General features: G+C 41.2%; 1 protein-coding gene across 4 annotated transcripts in view; it reads right to left on the bottom strand.

Annotated features, from left to right (window-relative positions):
* LOC138284105 (transient receptor potential cation channel subfamily M member 7-like) overlaps nt 1-20,682 on the bottom strand; it is a 1,183,984-nt gene that overhangs the window by 169,499 nt on the left and 993,803 nt on the right. For all 4 annotated transcript variants that reach the window (XM_069222537.1, XM_069222536.1, XM_069222538.1 and 1 more), the window contains one exon: nt 18,505-18,586. In XM_069222537.1, the coding sequence (XP_069078638.1) occupies nt 18,505-18,586 (82 nt within the window). The remainder of the gene's footprint in view (nt 1-18,504; nt 18,587-20,682) is intronic.

Below are 20,682 nucleotides of genomic sequence, written 5' to 3'. Positions count from 1 at the left end.
ATGCATTTCAAAATACATAAGTAAAAGCTTAATCACAATATCTAGCAGGTTTTTAATAATCCTCTTACTTTTGTGTCTTAATAGTTCTTCATTATTTGCTTTCAAACCAGGTTTTTTTTTGTTTTTTTTTGTTCACCATGATTTTTAACCCCACTTGGCTCTTCAATACCATCATGAGATCTCCCCCTAGTGTCACCATCGTAATCTCCCTTAATTTTCACTATTCTGCTTTTATTCCACCATTCGTGACCTTTGATGCGTACTGCATTTTTGGAAACAGCGTCTACTCTCTCTGGACTTTTGAATTTGGACAACTCCTTAGCCACATGAGTGGGATCTCTTACTCGTATTCAATTACCTATATTAATTTTGTTTTTTTCTACCCATGCACTGTGTTTTGTATCATTGTCTTTTATTTTATTCTGAAACTTCTGAACACGAGGTCTCATGATTTAATCTAGAGACTTAACTTTATCGGCTTTGATCTTAACTTCTCTCAACCAAGCAGCACACAGCTGAGAGGCCGAAACACAATCTCTCATAATTTCAAACTGACTCACACCAGTAACCACATTTGGAGAGTAATGATGTGACCACAACATGTTCTCCACTGCTTCATTCACTTTTTATTTTATTTTGAATCACCTGTACACATTCAACCAGTGTGCAAATCATTTTTTCAACTAGACCATTTCTTTGAGGATGATAAAGAGCTACCCGCTTGTGTTGGATGGCATATTTTCCTCAAAATTCTTTCATTTCTCTAGAGATAAACTGTACCCCATTGTCCGACACTAAGGCCCTCATTAGGACCTTGGCGGCCAATGCCGCCTACCGCCATGGTGACGGCCGTCAACATAGCGTCACCATGGCTACCGACCGTCCATGGCATTATGACCGTAGACGGAATTCCGCCAGAAGTCTGGTGAAATTCCATCTACGGTCAGGGCGGTGGACGGCGGTAAGGTGGCGCTGCTGCCAGCAGCAGCACCACGCCAGCAAAACACTGCCTACCATATCATGTTCCATGTTACGGCCTGGGAGTGTTTCGCTGGCGGACGCTGCTGCTGGCAGCAGCGCCGCATCCCGTCTCCTGCCAGAGGAACCCCTGCAAGCAGATTAGTTGGGTTCTCCAACAGGAGAGGGGGGTGGAGGATGTTGTGTGCATGTTTGGGGGTGTGTGACTGTGTGTGAATGCGTGCCTGTGTGTGTAATGCGTGTGTGCATGAGTGGGTGTGAGTGTACGTGCATAGTGTTGTGAGATTGCGTGTGTGCCTGGATGTATGTTCGTGAGTGTTGCTTTGAGTGCGTATGAATGTATGAAAGTGTGGGTAAATGTGTGAATGCGTGTGTGTATGTATGTGCGTGTATGTGTGTAAATGTGCTGGGGGTCGGGAGAGTGAGGGGGAGGACTCTGGGGAGGGCGAGGAGGGCGGGGCCAGAGGAGACCCCTATCAGTGCCAGGGAAGGAATTCCCTGGCACTAATAGCGCCTACCGCCATGGTTTCAGTGGCAGTACACAAACCACTAAAACCATGGCAGTGGGCGGGGTTAAAATGCCATAGGCGGACTGTAGTCTCCAGCTCGGCGGTCGGTGTATATTAGTGGAGGTAGGTAACGCCAGCCTGTTGGCGGTAATACCTCCACTATACCACCGACCGCCAGGATCGTAATGACCCCCTAATTCTTTAGGGACACCTTCCCTGGCAAATGATACAATATCTTCATCTTTTAACATTTTTCGTTCCACGCAGACTCCATAAAAGTGCTCCCATCACACACATCTACAACCGCAATCAAACACTCTTCATCTGCTTCATCCACCAACTCTATTTTCTCGTCCGAATCGATTGGTGAATGAGACAAATAATCGGCCCTGATTTTTTCCCACCAGGAATATACTCTACTTTGAAATCATACTGTAGTAATTTTGAACTCAATCTAACCGTTCTCTGAGTGTGTTCTTTGATAACTTCTCCACTAAGGATGTTCACTAGTGGTTTATGATCAGTCTTGAGTGCAAATCTTCTCCATCAAATGTAGTTCTTGAATCACTCAACAGCCCACCAGCAAGCCAATAACTCTTTTTCTAGCACGGAAAAAAACATTTTAGTTGACTCTTAAAGAATGTGACGCAAACCATATAGGTTGGTCATGATTTTGTCTTCTTGAGATAACATTGCCCCCAAACCTTTGTTACTAGAATCAACAGTAATAGTGCAAGGTTCAATAGGATCAAATGGTGCTAAAATTCCTGCCTCCACTATGTCATTTTTAAATTGCTCTAAACTCTTCCTGTGATTTTGCATCCCACACAAATTCTTTATGTTTCCCGCAAGTTTGCTGTTTTAGTAGAAAAATTCTTAATTAATTTTGAATAAAATTCACATAAACCCAGAAATTATGGGACATGGTCTTTTGTTTTTGGTTCAGGTGCACTAACGATCATTTCTACCAAACCTGGTCTTGGTTTAAACCCATCTTTTGAGATAACATGACCTAATTAATCTATGCTGGATTTAGCAAACTAACATTTTTTTACATTTGCTACTTCACCATATTTTTGTAATCTCAGTAACACTTTATTTATTGCTTCGTCATGGGTACATTCATCCTCACCAGCGATCAGTATATCATCCTGAAAAGTTACAACACCTTCAATACCCTGAAGTATGTTTTCTAAAACCCTCTCAAAGACAGAAGCTGCGGACGCCAACCCAAAAGGCATCCTTTTGAACTGAAAAGTACCAAAAGGTGACACAAAAGCTGTGTAATGCCTTGAAGTTTTGTCTAACTCAACCTGATGACATGCCAAAGATAAGTGCATTTTGCTGAAAACTTATTTTCCAGCAAAAGTAGATGTGACGTCATCAATTCGTGGTAAAGGATGCGACTCAACCCATATGACCTTGTTGAGGCTATGCAAATCAATATAAACTCTTAATTGTCCATTTCTTTTGTGCGATGACCAATAGAGATAGCCAAAGTGATGACTCTTAGGTTCTATAACTCCATCAACAACCATTTGTTTGAGAATACTCTCTGAATCTTGACATACACTGAAGGGTACATTTCTCAGTTCATGATTTACAGATGTGGCACCATTTTGTACTTTGATCTTACGTTTGAAACCTGTGATCCTGTACAAATTATTACTGAACACCTTATTGAAGTTTTGCAACCAAATATTCTTGGGTTGTTTCTCTTGAACTACCAGAGATTCATCATTTAACTCATTGGTAACTAACGAAACTTGAACACTCTTCCCTGGTTTTAATGTCATACCGAATAATCCCTGGTGATACCACCCGAATATATTCAAACCTTTTTTAGCGACATCAACTTTCCCAAGAATCACTGTTTTTATATTTCATACATGCTTCAAAATAACCAATGAGGTTTATTTTTTTCCATCGTATGACACAGGGTTTCTGTCAGAGGGTAACATGTTATTTTCCTCATATGTTTGTAATAGAAATTCTTCAGTAATTATGGCCATCCTTGTTCCAGAATCTATTAATAGGTGTAGTTTCTTCCCTTCAAACTCAACGTTTTTATAAGGGTATATGCAATTATGTTCCCCACATTGGACCACTAGTATTACATCTTTCTTTGGGTTCACTTCATCGCTAGAGCTTTTATTTGGATCAAATTCGTCAATAACATTCACTTTATCAGGTGTTTTACTACTTTGACAAACTTTGGCAAAGTGCCCTATTTCCCACATATTCTGCATTTGACATTTTTAGCTGGGCATGGGCGGGCGTTGTTACCATTACCACGTCTGAAACATATGTTACTTCTGCTGAAGAATTCATCTTTAGTTTGGTTCTGTGTTGGTCCCTTGGTTTTTTCTTTAGCGTAATCATTGAAGTTCCCTTTCATTTTGACTGCACTTACTATAGGAATATTATCCACCTCGAGTTCTGAGTGATTTTGTTGACAATTCAAGTTTTGCTCTTGTTGTCTATTTGATATCGCTCTGAAGCACTTAGTGGATAACAACCCTGTTAAACTTCTTATCCACTGTTGCTGCTTCATAAAAGAATTCCAGGTTGCTCTGGTTGGGCCTTCAGACAGCCTGTAGGAGCATGCTGGAAAGTGGGGAGTGCAACCCTAGATCAGGCACCAAGTGGGATGGGGGTGAGTGGCAGGAGGATAGTTTTAAAAAACAAATACTCTGGACAGGGAAGAAAGTCAATGTTACGTATGGCTCTCCTATCACTCCACTGCCACTATGTAGCAGCTGAGAGCAAATGAAGATAATTTGGGGGGTGGGGGGGAAACATACATAACTAAAATTATAGACTGGTAAAAGGCAAATTACAGAAACTTTTTTCACCTAGGAGTTCCGAGTGACATAAGCAATTCGAGTTTCACTCTTGTTGTCACTTGGGATCCATAGATGAAAAACATTATTATTTTTTATGGTGAGGGGCTGCCCCTAGAAACATGCATAGATTTTGGGGAAATGGTGGGAATACTATGGTCTCGGACTTCAGTGAAAACTATGTAATTTGATGTTTTGTATTGGGTGGGGTAGTGCCATAAAGTTCAATAGTTATGTTCATATTCAAGCATTTGCAAAAAACAATTACATTGTTTACAAAAAAGGCAGGTACTTGGTGACTTCCCTTTTTAGGGCTTTTAAATTCAAGTTTGCACCAATTGTTTATTTTGGTGCTGTCCCATTAATTCTGCAGTCCGAGCGATTGTCAGTGGATGAGATTAATTCAACTATTTCATCCATCACCATGTTGTGATTGCATTTGCTGCCCTAAATGCACCGAGTAGGCCTTGAGGGAGGACCTGACCTGGCAGTTCGGGCTGGACTATTCCCATGGGGAACAGGGTCAAGCCTGATTTGCATATCGCTGGGTCAAAACTGGGTTGGCGTGGTGTGCAAAAAAAAATGGATTGGGAAGTGGCCTGAGGGATTGCCAGTGGCTGAGATTAAATTAAGCATTCCATCCATCATCTCATTGTGCTTACATTTGCTGGCCTAAATGCGCAGAGTATGCCCAGACGAGGTTTCGGGCTCACTGTGCCACTGGATTCAATCTAGCCTGGCTGATGGGGGGGTTATTCCCCAAACCCAGTCCCAGGATGCTTGTTTCTGGTTCAGGGAGGACCTGGCCTGTCAGTTCGGATTGGACTGTTACCATGGGAAGCGGGGTCAAGACTTATTTGCATATAGCTAAGTCCAAACAAGGGTGGCATGGTGAGCAAAAAAATAATGTATTTGGAAGCGGCCCAAAGGATTGCCAGTGGCTGAGAGTAATTCAAGCATTCCATCCACCACCTTGTGTTTGCATTTTGTGCCCATTAATCCTGGCAGTTTAACACGACAATAAGCACTGAAAGTGCTTGAACAAGTAGTAGTAGCCCAAAAATTTGGAAAGATATTATGCCTTCAACTTGGGCTCTGAGCTTTGCCTTCTAAGGCTGAGATTGAAGGGATGAAATGTTTACATAAATAAACAATTAAGACCTTAAAGTTCATTGATGGTTTTGCTTTGGGGACTTTGTCATGGATGAATCTAATTAAGATCATTCTCCCATTGGTTCCTCCAAGCCTTGTGTGAGAAACTCTGAGGTAGAAGGTGCATATGTCATGCTAGTTCAGGAAACTAAATTAGATAAAGCAAAATCAAAGGTCTAATTCTCTGCCTTCTTTGAAATTTTGCATATTGAATGAAGGAAATCCCTAATGATCCAAGACAACAGAATTTGATAATGGAATTTATTGTCTATTTGATAGTTGTTCATGGTCTCATACTTAGGTCCTGCTTACACGTGGAAGCATATATTCTGATCTCACTGCAAATAGAAGGTGGCACAGGGATAGGAAATCCAAGTTTTGCATTAAATATTGCCTACCCTAACTATTTTTCACCAGCAGATTTTGGGAAATCAAACATGCTTAATTAATTGAAAACATTTGCAAATGGCACAGCATGCAGAATCTGCTGCAATAAAAATGGGTTCTGAACGTTACTGTTAATTTCAAAGTCCAAAGTGTTATGGTGTGTTTTCACTTTTCCATGAAAAGTATTAATGTGGAATTGTGACTCTGTGTGGTTCCAAATTCAAGTGTCTAGATGCTACCATACTGTCTGGACCTTGGTGGCGTGCTTCCCTGCATTTACCCATTATATTTATAATGCTCCTGATATCTGATTGGTGTTTTTATCCAGTAAAAGCGAAGTGAGCGGACATAACACAAATTTTATATGCACAGGGAGAGAACAATAAAAAGTACAACAGTGAGGGGAACTGACACGACGCAAAATGTATATACACAATGGAAAAACAATAAAGGGGACATAACGAGGACTTTTAACAGAAAATATTTACTAGTTCCAGTGAACACCTCTCCCCAGGTAGTTTGACTTTACCACAAGCTATAAATCCCCACCCAAGATGTGGTCCCATGTTTGGCACAAAGCTCCAACAGGAAGTTATAAACTCCTCAGATTAAAATTATTTCCCGATGTCTGTGACCGCGTTCTCAGGCATACCCTCTGTGGTATATAATCAATTGTAATATTAATGTAGATTGTTCTCTTTGCTCTGCTCTCAGGCTGATGTCATAGTCTGACATCATGTAGAATATGGAATGTTAGAAAGGTTTGAGGAGAGCAGAGCTGAGAGGAGGAGAGTGTAGTTGGCTGTGGATGGGATGCTCCAATAAAGGACCAGTTTTCATACCTTTTGGATCCTTGATTCTTCATTTCAACACTGGCGACGAGGATGGGATCATCTGGAGCATCTTAACACTATTTGTCAGGCTACTTCGTGCTGAGTTGTGTTTTTTTTTTCCCCTGACTTGTGACATTTTTTTTTTGCAAGGGGTTGTATTTTCAGAATTCTGCTATATAGAAATCTTAAGGTATTGATTTTATTTTACCTTAAGGTTTGACTTGAAATCAGCTGTGTTTTTTTTTTACATCAGCTGTGTTTTTTTTTCTAACATTGTGCTGACTACTCTTTACACTTTTAGTTGAATTAATTGAACGTGTGTATTTCAATTTTGGACTAAGGTTTTCTTTAGTTCAATTTTAACATTGTTTTCCATTCATGCTCAGGAGAGCATGAAATAATTATTGATTTTATGTCAAAACTGAGCTCAGGAGAGCAGTTTGCCTTGTCCAGGGAACAATTGTTTATTTTTGGTTTAACTGTGCTCAGCAGAGCTCGAGCAAGATTTGTTGTTGGAAGGCTTTAACTTTGATTTTATTCATGCTCAGGAGAGCATGAAAGAATTATTGATTTTATGTCACAACTGAGCTCAGGAGAGCAGTTTGCCTTGTCCAAGGAACAATTGTTTATCTTTGGTTTAATGGTGCTTAGCAGAGTGAGCAAGATTCCTTGTCAGAAGGCTTTCACCTTGATTTTATTCATGCTCAGGAGAGCCTGAAGGAGTTATTGATTTTATGTCAAGTTCAAGCTCAGGCGGGCCTAATGTAACATTAATAAAAGGAAAACCAAGCAGTGAGCAGAAGAAACATTTGTTTATTTACAGTTTATTTGCCTCAGGAAAGTGTGAGCAGGATATTTTTTGTTTGAACAGCTTTCACTTTGTTTTCCATTCATGCTCAGGAGAGCGTGAAGGAGTTATTGATTTTTTTTTTTCCTTTTCAAGTTGTTGGCTTGTCTAAGCATTTTGTACTGAACCGTTTTTTATTGTGGTTTGAGTGCGCTCTATCTAGCCGAGCAGAATTCCATGAGTGCTGGTGTGTTGAGCTGCATATACGCCACTGAGGAATAGATTATTTAACTTTTGCTGGATATTCTCTAGTAAAAAAGACAACTCACCTGACATTTCTTCAGATTATACCAGAGGAGAACTCAGTTTATTAAGTAGCAAGGGCTATTTCCTTTAGAAAGTTAACTAATTGTTACCAGTTATAAAACGAAATTGACTTTCCTACAAGTTTTACGTGTTTTATATTGTACTGTTTTATTATCTGTTCTATTATAGTTTTATTGTATTTTTGTTTTTCTGTTTGGGGTTTTAGTGTTGGCAATATGCAAAGTGTTACACCGCCACCTTTCTTTTTGACAACGCCTGGTGAACCTTTGATAAAATGGTCGAAATGGAAGAAGACTTTTTTGCACTATGCCAGGGTTTGTGGTTCTAATTTAATGAATGAGCGTAAAACTGCACTACTCATGCACTGTCTTGGGTGTGAGGGTCAAGAAATATTTGAGAGTCTTCCGGATCCGGGTGAGGAAGCTACAGATCTCAATGAATTTGAACTCTGTCTTAAAAAACTTGATTTACATTATCTACCCAAAGTGAGCACTATATTGGAACGCTATCATTTTGGGATGAGGGAACAGAGGCAGGGTGAGAGTATAGAAGAATATATCACAGCACTTAGAAAACTTGCGTCAACTTGTAAATTTGGCAGTACAGTTGAGGAAAGAATAAGAGATCAGTTTATGTTGAGATGTATGAGTGATAAGATTAGGCAGGAATTATGGAGTAAAGATGACCCCACATTGCATGAGGTAATCATTTTGGCCAAAGGGGTTGAACATACACTGGCTTGTGTTGAGTAGTTGGAAAAACAAAGGAAAGTGGAAGTGAACAAGATTGTAATGAAAGGAGATTCTTCTAAGTGTGATATATCTCAGCGTGAAAATGGGAATATTGATCAAATTGGAGATAACAGGTATAAAAATGCAAGATGTTTTCGTTGTGGGAATTTGGGACACTATGCTACTTACAAAAAATGTCCTGCTGTGAATTCCACCTGTAGATCCTGCAATAAGAGGGGACATTTTGCTAAGTGTTGTAAATCTGCAAAAAAACAAATACCTGTGAAAACTGTTGAGGACTGTATTTTGTCTGTTTCACTGGCTACTAAAAAAACAAACATCCTAAGGATTTTGTATCTATTTTAGGAAAATCAACTGAGATGTTATTTGACTCAGGGGCATGGTTAACCTTGATTTCTAATGAGTTCTTTGATCAAAATTTTAGTCACAAGGTTAATTTGAAAAGTCCTGATCTGGTTCCTGGGGGGTATGGTGGTCAAGTCATTGATTTGAGGGGATATTTTGAAGCAGAGATTATCTACAAGTCTAACACAATTTTTGGAAAAATGTATGTTCCAGTCAAAGGAGGTAGTGTATTGAGTTGGCCTCATCAGGCTGGTTTGAAAGTCATCTTGGATCCTAATTCTCCTTCTCCAGTGATGGTTAAGGATGAATATGTAAAAGCTCTTGGTCAGGTATGTGAAATAAGTACAGGAATAGAGGAGTCTTTCCGAGAATTTGTTGATGAATTTAAAGATGTGTTCAGTTTGAAGTTGGGTTGTTTGAAGAGTTATGTTCATCAAATAAAATTAAGGAAAGGTTCAGTTCCTGTTATAGCCAAAGTGCGACCTATTCCTATCTCGTTGAAGGATGATGTGGAAAAGGAAATTAAGAGACTGTGTGATGAAGGTATCATCGAACCTGTAGAGTCTTCGGAGTGGATTTCGCCCATTGTAGTAGCAAGAAAACAATCTGGTGAGCTGAGGTTATGTGTGGATTTGAGGAATCTCAATAAGTGTGTCATCAGTGATCAATTTCCGTTACCCAACATCACAGAAATGGTCACTTTACTATCTGGATCTAGATTTTATACGAAATTTGATTTGACCTCAGCATATCACCAAGTTATGTTACATCCTGATTCACGTGATCTTACTACGTTTATCACTCCTTTTGGTACATACAGATTCCTAAGAATGCCTTTTGGATTAGTCTCTGCAGCTGCGGTTTTCCAAAGGTTAATGTATAATTTGTTTGGTTCCATGGCCGGTGTCAAGTGTTTCCAGGATGACATTTTGGTATATGGAAGTACAATGATGGAGCATGACGAGAGGGTTAGGAAAGTGCTTACCATCCTTAGAGATCATGGTCTCACACTCAAATTGAAAAAGTGTCATTTCAAGGAAACTGAGGTGGATTATTTAGGTCACAAGATTTCTGCAACAGGTCTGCATCCTAAGAAGGAGTTAGTGGATAATATTCTTCATCTCCGTGCACCTGCGAAAAAAGATGAGTTGATGTCCTTTTTAGGAATGGTTGAGTTTCACGCAAAGTTTCTACCGGATCTTGCTTCAAAAACTGTGTGCATGCGTCAGCTCTTGAAAAAAAATGTTGAATTTGTTTGGGATGATGCGTGTTCAGAGGAGTTTAAGAACATCAAGAGTATTTTGTCTTCTTTAGGGTGTTTGGAATCATTTGACCCCAAGAAGAAAAGTGTAATCATGACTGATGCGAGTGAAAAAGGTTTAGGAGCTGTGTTGTTACAAGAGAATGAGGATTTGATTCGCAAACCCATAGTGTTCTGCTCTAGGACGTTACAGGGACCGGAGTTTAACTACTCAACAATTGAAAAAGAGGCTTTGTGTGTACATTGGGCAGTTAACAAACTTAGAAATTTTGTGTGGGGGAGAAAATTTGAAGTTTTTACTGACCACAAACCTTTAGTTGAGGTATTCATGAGGAAAGGGTTAGATTCTATTTCAGGAAGGGTGAGTAAATGGGTGATCAGTTTACAAGAGTATGATTACACTGTGCATTATGTTCCCGGTTCGTATAATAGAGTTGCGGATTGTCTCTCCAGATTGAGTTCTAATGCGGAAGAGAGTTCGAGTGAGTATGGTTTAAGGGATGTTTCTGTGTGCAGTGTGACAGGTGGTATTGTAGAACAGAAAGAATGGGAGAAAGCAGTTGCAGAGGATGAGGTTTTGCAACGAGTGTATGAAAAGATCAGAGGTGGTTGGACACATGATGCCAAAAAGGATGTAGAATTGTGTGGCTATTGGAAGGTAAAGGATGAATTATCTATTCAGAATGGTTTGTTGTTACGAGGTCTGAGATTAGTGGTTCCTATGGTTTTGAGAGATAGAATTGTTACTCTTGGGCATGTTGGTCATCAAGGAATGAGCAGAACAAAGGCTAGAATTCGTCTGGACTATTGGTGGCCGGGAATGGATTTGAGAGTGGAGAGGTTAGTGAGAGAATGTACTGAATGTTGTAATAGTGACAAAGTTTATAAAACAAGAGTACCTCCAATGTGTGTAAGAGACATGCCACTAAAACCATGGCAAGAAATTGCAGTGGACATTGTGGGTCCGTTACATGGTAGGGGTGGTGTCACTTATTTGTTAGTGCTTATTGATCATTTTTCCAGATGGGCTGAGATTGGTATATGTCACAGTACAGAAACCAAGAAAAAAATTGAGTTTCTCAATGACATTTTTGGATGTGAAGGTTTTCCTGATACTGTTGTCACGGACAACGGACCGCAGTTTGTCTCAAGAGAAATGAGTGAGTTCCTTGGGAAGTCTGGTATAAGGCACAAAAGATGTTCTCTTTACCATCCCGAAGGTAATGGAATAATTGAAAGATTCAACAGGTGCGTGAAAGAATGTATACAACTAGAGAATGCTTCAAATAGAGACTGGAAGGAAGGCTTAAAAGGATTTCTTTATGCTTATAGGGTGACTCCTCATTCTACAACAGGAAAGGTTCCTTTCGAACTTTTCAGAGGTCGGAAGGCTAACACATCACTTGCACCTGCATGGGTGCGTTGGAGGAAGGAAGTAATGGATCAAAACATAATGGATGAGAAGAATGTGCATGAGAGTGTTAATGTGCAAAAAAGGAAATTGTATTATGACCACAAGAAGGGTGTGAGTGAGCTTGATATAAAGATTGGAGATCAGGTATTGATCAAAAAACCGACATTGAGTAAAGGCAAGAGTAAATTCCAAGGACCTTTTGAAGTTGTTAAACTATTTAGAAATGCCGTGAAGATAAAAGATGGTAGAATATGGAATCTTAATAGTATTGTAAAATTCATTGGAAATTGTTAAGATTAGTGTTTTTTTTTATGCATTGTATTTTGTTATCTATTCTATTGTTAATTCTTTCAAACTGTGTATATAGTTGTCTGGAGCAATTTTATTTTAGGAGGGAGGTGTGTGGTATATAATCAATTGTAATATTAATGTAGATTGTTCTCTTTGCTCTGCTCTCAGGCTGATGTCATAGTCTGACATCATGTAGAATATGGAATGTTAGAAAGGTTTGAGGAGAGCAGAGCTGAGAGGAGGAGAGTGTAGTTGGCTGTGGATGGGATGCTCCAATAAAGGACCAGTTTTCATACCATTTGGATCCTTGATTCTTCATTTCAACACCCTCCCTATAGAACAAATACTGTAAAAACTCTGGCACTGTGGAAACAAGTTACTCACAATCAATAACAGTATTTCTGGTGGATACTTTAGCTAACTATAAGTTCCTCGCCTTGTGAATATTTCCAGTGCCAGACTAGACCTGGAAACTTTAGAGTTGTACTCCTGCATGCCGGTGGATGGCATCATGTAGCTTTGCTCCAGCGTTATTGCGCTCCTGAAGTGACGAGTGCTGCTGCATGTACGCCGATGTGCACTGACATCAGTTGCCATCTTAGGTTGCCTGTGGCCTAAGACACCAAACCCATTCGCAGATTGGCTTGACCAGTGTAGAAATCTCTAGACTGGGAGCTTTTTAGATTGAAAATAATTCAGTTCACAGAATGGGAAGCTGGGAACATCAGTGAGGGTCTACAGCTAAAAAGAGTATCCACCAAAAATATAGTTACAGAAGGTAAGTAACTTGTTCTTCTGATGGATACTTTCAACCTCAGATTCCTCATCTTGTGAATGGATACCAAAGCAGTATCTCTCCAGGTACATGTGAAATGGCTCACATCAAAAAGTCCTGTAGGAGTGAGAGGGCAAAATGTCCCTCTTGACAAACCTGACTGTCAAGGCATTAGTGTTCTGTGAACTCATGTATTCTTATATATGAGCCTGACAAATTCTAGGACAGATACTCCATGTGCGAGCGCAGGGGTAGCAGTCTTAGCTCTGATGGAATGAGTCTGTAATTCTTCTGGAGGCTGCTTCTTTGCCAGTGCATAGTAGATTATTATGCAGAGAACAATCAATCAGGAAACCTCCTGCCTTGCTCTTCTTTGCCCTGGACAACCCCACAAAGATCTGATCGGCCACCCGATGGTCTTTGGTGCGATCTGTGTAAAAGCTTAGTGCCCTGTTAGGTTCCAAGCAATAAAGTCTCTAGTCCTTCTTATGGGGTTTAGGAGGACAAAGAATGCCCTAAGAGGGATAAGCTTGTATGACATCAAATGGAGTGACAGCTTTCAACAGCTTATCTGGAAAGAAAGGTGTATAAGTTGGCTTGAAAGAAAGCCTCTAGCGCACTCACATGCCTAGCCAGTATTATGGCAACGAGTAAGTCAATTTCAATGTTATAAGCCTTAATGGTGCAGTGGTTCAAAAGGGGGGCAAATCACAAAAATGAGAACTAGGTTCAAGTCCCACCCTGGCATCACAAAAAGGAAGAAATGAGTGTTCCAATCCTTTCAATGATTTCATCTCTAACAAGTGATTTAAATAAATATGGCTGATTTGACAGCTGCAAAAAAGCAGACAGAAGTGACAAGTAGCCTTTATCAGTGCCAAAGGCAAGCCTATGCTGGGCCAGGGACAAACATAATATATCTTCATATGTAATGGGTCAATTTGGTGAGTATTGCCCTAAGCCACACGTTTGTCCCAGCAACTGACACAAACCAGTTTTGTAGAAGAACACTTTGACACCAAGATCACATCAACGACCTCAGGAGGAAGGTCAAATGAAGTCAACTGCCACTGCTCAATCAGCAAGCATGAAGACTTCTGATTACGCAGCCTTGGTGCCACACCCTGCTCTTCTGCTGTGATGGATGAGCTCCCAAAGATTAAACCTGAACGGAAGATAGATGTTCATGCCCACAGGTTCTAGGTACAACACTCTACTGTCCCAACCCAGTGCTACTAGTATAACTTGGACCCAGTTGCTCCTGATCTTCAAAACTTGGGGCAGGGGAGGCAGCAGCGGAAAGGCATTTAGACATCTTTATCTATATTAAAGGTGGAATGCGTCTCTGAGAGATAGTCTTCATGGGAACTCTAATACTCTGAGGTGTAGGACCTTTTAGCACAGGACCCACGATTCTACCACCACCTTGCTTTTTGCAGTACTACATGACGGTGGTGTTATCTGTGAGTTTTTACACCAGCCTTCCTCTGATCTTGGGCAGGAAGGTCTTCAATGCCAAGCAATTTGCCATCAACTCCAAGAAATTGATGTGAAGTTGAGCTTCTGCCACATATCTCTGTGATGCAGACACAACCACTGTCAATTCCAGGAGAGGTAAGGCGCGGGGTCTGCCACTGACCCAATCACAGTCCAACACCCACAACTGTAGAATGCTTCCAATCTTCTCTGAAATCTGGATTCAATCCAACTGATTCCCCTGCTCTGCCCACTGAGACTCCAGGTTCGACTGCAGAGCCCACATTTGCCATCTGACATACTTAACCAGTAGGATGCAGAAGGACAGAGTCTGAGCAGCCTCAGAATTATCTGCACTGAGATCCACAACAGGCAATTGGAATCATAACTCTAATGTTGTGGACTATGTTCTGGGGGAAAAGCACAAAAGAGTACCATATTCAAAATAGTTCTAATGAAAGGGGGGCATCTGCAGAGGAGTCAGGCATGGCTTTGGCACATTGATAGTGAACATCCATGAACCCCAAGTGAACCTTGTCTGGAGGTGATGGCTACCTATGGTGAGCCCGCCTTCAGAGTCAGTCATCTAAGTAAAGGAAGGCTGGTTCCCCCAACCACCAGATATATGGTGCTACCACTGCCATCATTTCGTGAACACCTGAGAGTGAATCAGAGCACTGCAAAATGAAAGGCCTGGACCACTGTGAATTGCAATATGGGATATGGAAATAAGTATTCTGCAGGTCCAATGCCACCATCCACTTTCTGGAGCTTAGGGCAGACAGGACCTTTGCTAGCATATGCATCTTTGGTTTGCTTTTCCATATTAAGGCATTGAGAGGGCAAAGATATAAATGGGACTGGAGACCTCCATTCTTCTTTGACACCAGGAAGTGGCGGGATTAACACCCACTTGTCTGAAGTGCCACCCTTGTTGCAAATATCAGATCCTTCCTCCAACGGGATGGCTGTGTGCAGGAGAGGACATCTTAAAGTGGTTATGCAGCTGTTGAAGGGGTTGCGGACTGAGCTGTGTATTGTCCCTGATGTCCGCAGCCTTGGCTACGAAAGAGATAGATTTTCTGGTCTGACAGTGGTGGTACTGGACACCCCTACCATAGCCCCAAAAGGGGGGGTAATGCTGATGGAATTGTCTGGGTGAGGCAGACAGGCCCAAGGAACATACTGCAACCATGCTTTCTTTACCTGAGCAAATTAAAAATTCTGCTGTGTCATGGCCATACTGGATAGTTTGCGTTAGGAACACCCAGAGGATTTCCAGAACTGCTTGGGCCACTGGTCCCCATAGGACATGGGAGTAGTGGCCCAAAAAGGCAGCAGACACACACTGATTGCAGAGCAAGACTTGGAGGAAAAGATGCTTTTGCCAAATGTCTCTATTCTCTTAGGCTCATGATGAGGCAGGATGGAATGGAAGTGATTAACCTTAGTGGTGAATGCTTACCCCACCAAAATCTCTGGTGTGGGATGATGTGTAAGAAGTCAGGGGCACCTGGCAGAAAGCAACATGCCTATTAACTAGTGATCCTGAAAATAGTTTCATCTAAGTGCGTAACAGGGTGTCCTCCGTGAAAGTCTCATTAAATGGTAATAGTAAAAGGGGTTCTTGTAGGCATTTGACCAGACTGGAGTACACCTGTCAGAACATTACTTTTCACCTCCATACTAGGGTGTTGTAGGTTTAGTACTTTTGCTGCCCTCCAGCAAAAGAGGTGCGTTCTTCTAAGGCAGGGCCGGAAGTAGAAACAAGGCTAGTATCTGGAGAAGTCGCCAGGTCACCGGCAGCCAGGAGTTCCTCCTACCAGTTTTCCTCAGCACGCTGGGATACAAAATCATCCCCTTCTTCAAAACTGCGTTGCCTTAGTGAGTGCCAAAAATATTGTGTAAAGTCTGAGGTCTACAACTCATTTAAGTTGAATTAAGCCCCCATTCGGAAAACACAATGGGTTGCAAATCGTCCCCCAGTGGCGATGGTGTAGACACTGGCGTCGATGTGAAACGAGTTGGTGCAGTGGGTGATGCCAGGACTGAAGGCAGCATTGAAGCTGGTGTGGAACCCAAAGCAGGTGTAAAGAAAACAGATGGCACTGAGGTTGGAGCCACTGGCAGAAATCTAACTGATGGTCTCTGCGTATCTTCGGAGCCTGAAGGCATGCAAGAGGAAGCCAGTAAAGTGCTGAAAAAGCACACTCCCATGAAGGCCTCCACATGCTGCAGCATCGTTGACAGAACCAGAAATTCGGGGTGCTTCAGGACCAGACTCGAAATCGGTTGCAATGGAGACTGGGAGGAAGAGTTCGAGACTGGCAGGAAAGGGCATAATCACACTTTGATTGATTGTGCTTCTTTTTGGACTTACTTGAAGACTTTGACGTGACGATGATCTACTGTGGTAAGGACTTTGGGAGCTGGAAAGGGACGTTCAGTCATTTCAACCAGACATACTGGGGAGTCTCCTGATGTTTGGTTATACACAGCTTCACTTTGCAGTCCTGTATGTCCTACAGATTCTTATGGGCATAGTTGTCAAAAGCCATGGAATCGTTCTCTGACCCTAGGCACCATAGACAGTTTGTGGGGGCTGTCACAGATATTGCTGCATCTGTTATCTTAGAAAGTGACATTTTCCCTTTCAAACTGGTTAAATTGCGAAAAATGGTCTTGAAAAGATCAACAAGAAACTTTGGATTCACATTCTGAAGATGTGGAAACCTTCTTTTCACTCCCTTCACACAGAGAATGAAAAATACAGTGGTTCTAGACCAGCCTCTAATAATCCTACAGTACTAACCAGGGTTGGATTCACATTGTTATTTCAGTAAAAGATCTTTGGCTTTATGGACAAACCATTTTGTGATTGCAAACTACACGATTTGCAAAATCCCAGGGTATGAAACAGCAAAATTACTTTTTGGTAGGTTTGAAACCCATCCACTTTGTGATGTATAAAAGCATTTTCAGCTCATAAAATGAATTCCCCTACCCTACCAAATCATAATTAGGAAGGGCATAAAATGTGCTTCCCTTCCTATTTGTGATTGATAGTAAATGATTCGCAAAGGGGAACCTTGGGGCACCTTCAACTTTGTAAATGGTATCTGCAGCCTCTTGGGGTGTAGGCAGTAATAGGTGGGACCACTACCTGCTCCACCTCAACGTTTTTCCCAAAGATTTTTTTAAGCAGCAGTGCTTTCTTTAAGAAACAGGGGTTGCTGAACATAAAAATTAGAAGTTTCTCCTTTGGGATGGCGGTCGGCTGATACATCCCTGGGTTTGTAGGTAATCTCAGCGGGTCACAAAAAGCGACCTGCCTAATTAATATTCATTAGGTAGGTAGTTCTGCAATCGCCTCCAACAGGACATTTTTCAAAGAGACCAATTAATATATAGGTTACATGATCAAATAAAAACCGATTTCAAAAGAGAGGGTGTACAGAGCCCATGATTATCCCTTCAAAGTGTTCTTCAAACAGGTCCTGTTGTATTGATAACTGCTTTTTACGTTTATTTGTTGTGAAACGTTTGTGAGGTGTGTGTGTTTATATAGTCAATATCTCTCTAAAAACATATATTTAATCATTCTATTCATGTATGTCTTCTGTCCTTTACCATCGTGAAGCTCCCTCTTCCCCAAGAGGTCTATTGAAGTGGAACAGGTGATAGAGGGCCACATCAGAGACAAACACGGCCGCATCAGAGACAAACACGGCTACATCAGAGACAAACACAGCACTGGCCCGGAGAAAAGCGTGGGGATTGTGACAAGTCTTGCTCTGGTTCACCAATTTTGCATTCAACGGAGGAGGAGGCTGGCTGTACCGCGAAGTATTTGTGAATAGCATTTTCAAAAAAAAAAAGTCATCAGGCCCTCTGCATTGCTGCAAGGCAAAGTCGTCACGAAAGTCTTCCTAGTCTGCGGTGTTATGTCCTACATTTGAATTCAAATATTTCTGCCAGACAAAAAGCACATGTTAAGAAGCAGGATGCAGGGTGTTGGTGGGCATGATTAATGATGAATGGAAAAATACAATGACAACGCATTACATTGAATTTGCATTCCTCATTTTCATGCATTATAAATCATAAATATTCGAAAGTTTGGCGGGGTGAAAACGGTAATCCCATATTTAGATCAGAAATAGAACACTGGTCTTTAAGATTCGAGGTCAAACGTAAAACGCTGCTGACACATTTTTTTCGTAGCAATGCTTACTGAATAACTGATCACAGTGTACATTGGCAAGTAGGGTAGAACCTCGGTACTTTTACCTTAGAAGAACATTCGAGCTATCCTCAATCAAATCATATGAAGGCTAGTCTTTCAAGTTAAAAACCGATGTGCCTAAGTGTTACCTGGCAGAGATTTCTGCTGAAGCTCAGTACTTGTAGCCAATGTTTTTGTCTTGCTCATTTCACAGTAGGTGCTCAGTTCATCCTGCACAGAATATGTGAAAATAATATTAGTTTAAAATGTAAAACATGCAAGAACTAACATATCAAAAGACTGCAGTCACCTTTGTCCCAGCAGTTTAGAGCAGAAACAGCTCTCAGCATGGCATTGCTGTTGGAGCTCACCCTCACCACTCGTTCACAAAACGCAGAAATCCTTTGTGTGCTGTACACAGATGCCCACCTACCACGGGTCATCAGTGGATCAGCAACAGCCAAGGTACATGAATACATGAATGCACAGGTCACTGATCCCCCTGCTACAGAGTGTATGATCGGAGATAGAAGGGGGCGGAAAGCCCTTATTGACTTCCCCTATCAGGGAAGCATACCAGCCATGCTTAGTCTGGAAGCCTTGGGCTCAAGAGACAGAAAGGGGCCTGATAAAAGAAGTAGCCACTCCCAGCTTTCATCTCTTTCCACAACTCTGGTGACAGAACTTCATGGCACTTTGCCCACATCCCACCCTCTGCATTAACCACAGGGAAGGCGGGCACCCTGGAGGATGTTATCCATCACCTATCGCTGTGTATGTCACAATGCCAGGCTGTGTGATCCATCACTTATCACTGTGTGTGTCACAGTGCCAGGCTGAACACGTGTCTTTCAGCATGAGCCTCTGTAACCCCATCACAGCTCACAGGGGAAGAGCTGGCCTCTTCTCATTTTCTTGTCCGTGGGTAACAAAACGATTTGAACTGGGTACTTTAAAGTTTGGTTTGATGATCGCTTGGCTACAATGGAAAACGCTTCAAAGAATATAGTTAGATTTTTCTCACGCTGCTATGGAACAAAAAGTCCTTATATTTGAATGGAGTCTGGCAGCAAATGGTACACCACAAAAGGTTGACTCCCAACATTGCACACGGTCTTTAATGGTAAAAGTAAGAAGGGTGTGAAGACATAAGAAGATGTTCTGACATATTGCAGAAACATAAATCTTTTCCCCAGGGTTATTGTTGGTCCAATGATTAAATGCCAAATTACTTCCGGGGACCCTTTACGGTCTTTTGTGCCAATGTACAGGTCTACAACATTGCACGTATACTCACTGTCGAGCAAACTGCAGCACTAACATTTTGTGAGATAAATATTAACTCCATGACAACACATAACCTGTATTAATCGAAAATCAAGAGAATCAAATTCAAGATGTGAGAAATCCAGCACTGTTGGCAGAACAATCCATCAGAAAAAGTTCCAATAGACCGAAAAAAGCAACAGATTATAAGAAACGTTCTCACAGGATAGAAATAACTTCCATTAGCAGATAGTAGGCGCAGAAAATGTAAATATTTTTAAACAGCTGTTCAAATATTTAAGTATTGAGCTAGAAGCACCGGTTCCTGAAAATACTCCTCTAAGTGAACACAGTGCGTGGCGTCCAGTGGACCAATCATACCTTCAAGAAAATAATGAACCAATTAGGCAGGGCACAGTGTACAAGAGTGGCATTTTAAGCTCAAATCAGTTTTTAACTCTCATGTCTGGTAACAACATCAATATTAAGTCCATTTCCCTATATGAATTCAAGGACCCTTCACAGGGTGAAATCAGGACAATTATCAGAAATATGTAGATCACTAACTGTGTAGGTGAGTCATTCCATTCATTAATTATCACTGAGGTCCCTGTATCACATATTACAGAGGCTTAAAATAGTACAAGATAACCCATAGTTAAAAAAAAAAGTTTCTGTTCATCCCAATAATTGTAAGAATGACAAACATTTCCATTACACAATAGCGACAAGGGGGCTACGTCACAGCTGCAAGGCCATTTACAGGTTCTTGTGCATTGTGGAAATTTACAACCAAGCTTTCATCTAATAAAGGTCAAAAATCGGTTCTCCTGGAAGCTGGATGACAGTGAAGCAGCCATTATCACAATATTAAAAGTCCACGAAATCCAGTTTGGCTAAGAAAGAGGTGGCATGTTGAGAGAGCATGCTCTTGGATGGGTTTATGCATTCTCGAACAACAGTCGCTATGCTCATCTAGATGTATGTTTTAGAGTGCAACTACCCCCACAAAACAAGGTCCTTTGGAGCTGTAGCAAAATCTGCTAAATGAGACCATACTG

Source organism: Pleurodeles waltl, chromosome 3_1, assembly GCF_031143425.1.
Source record: "Pleurodeles waltl isolate 20211129_DDA chromosome 3_1, aPleWal1.hap1.20221129, whole genome shotgun sequence".
Lineage (NCBI taxonomy): Eukaryota > Metazoa > Chordata > Amphibia > Caudata > Salamandridae > Pleurodeles > Pleurodeles waltl.
Note: the sequence above shows the minus strand (reverse complement) of the source record. Positions and strands in the feature narration are given on the sequence as shown.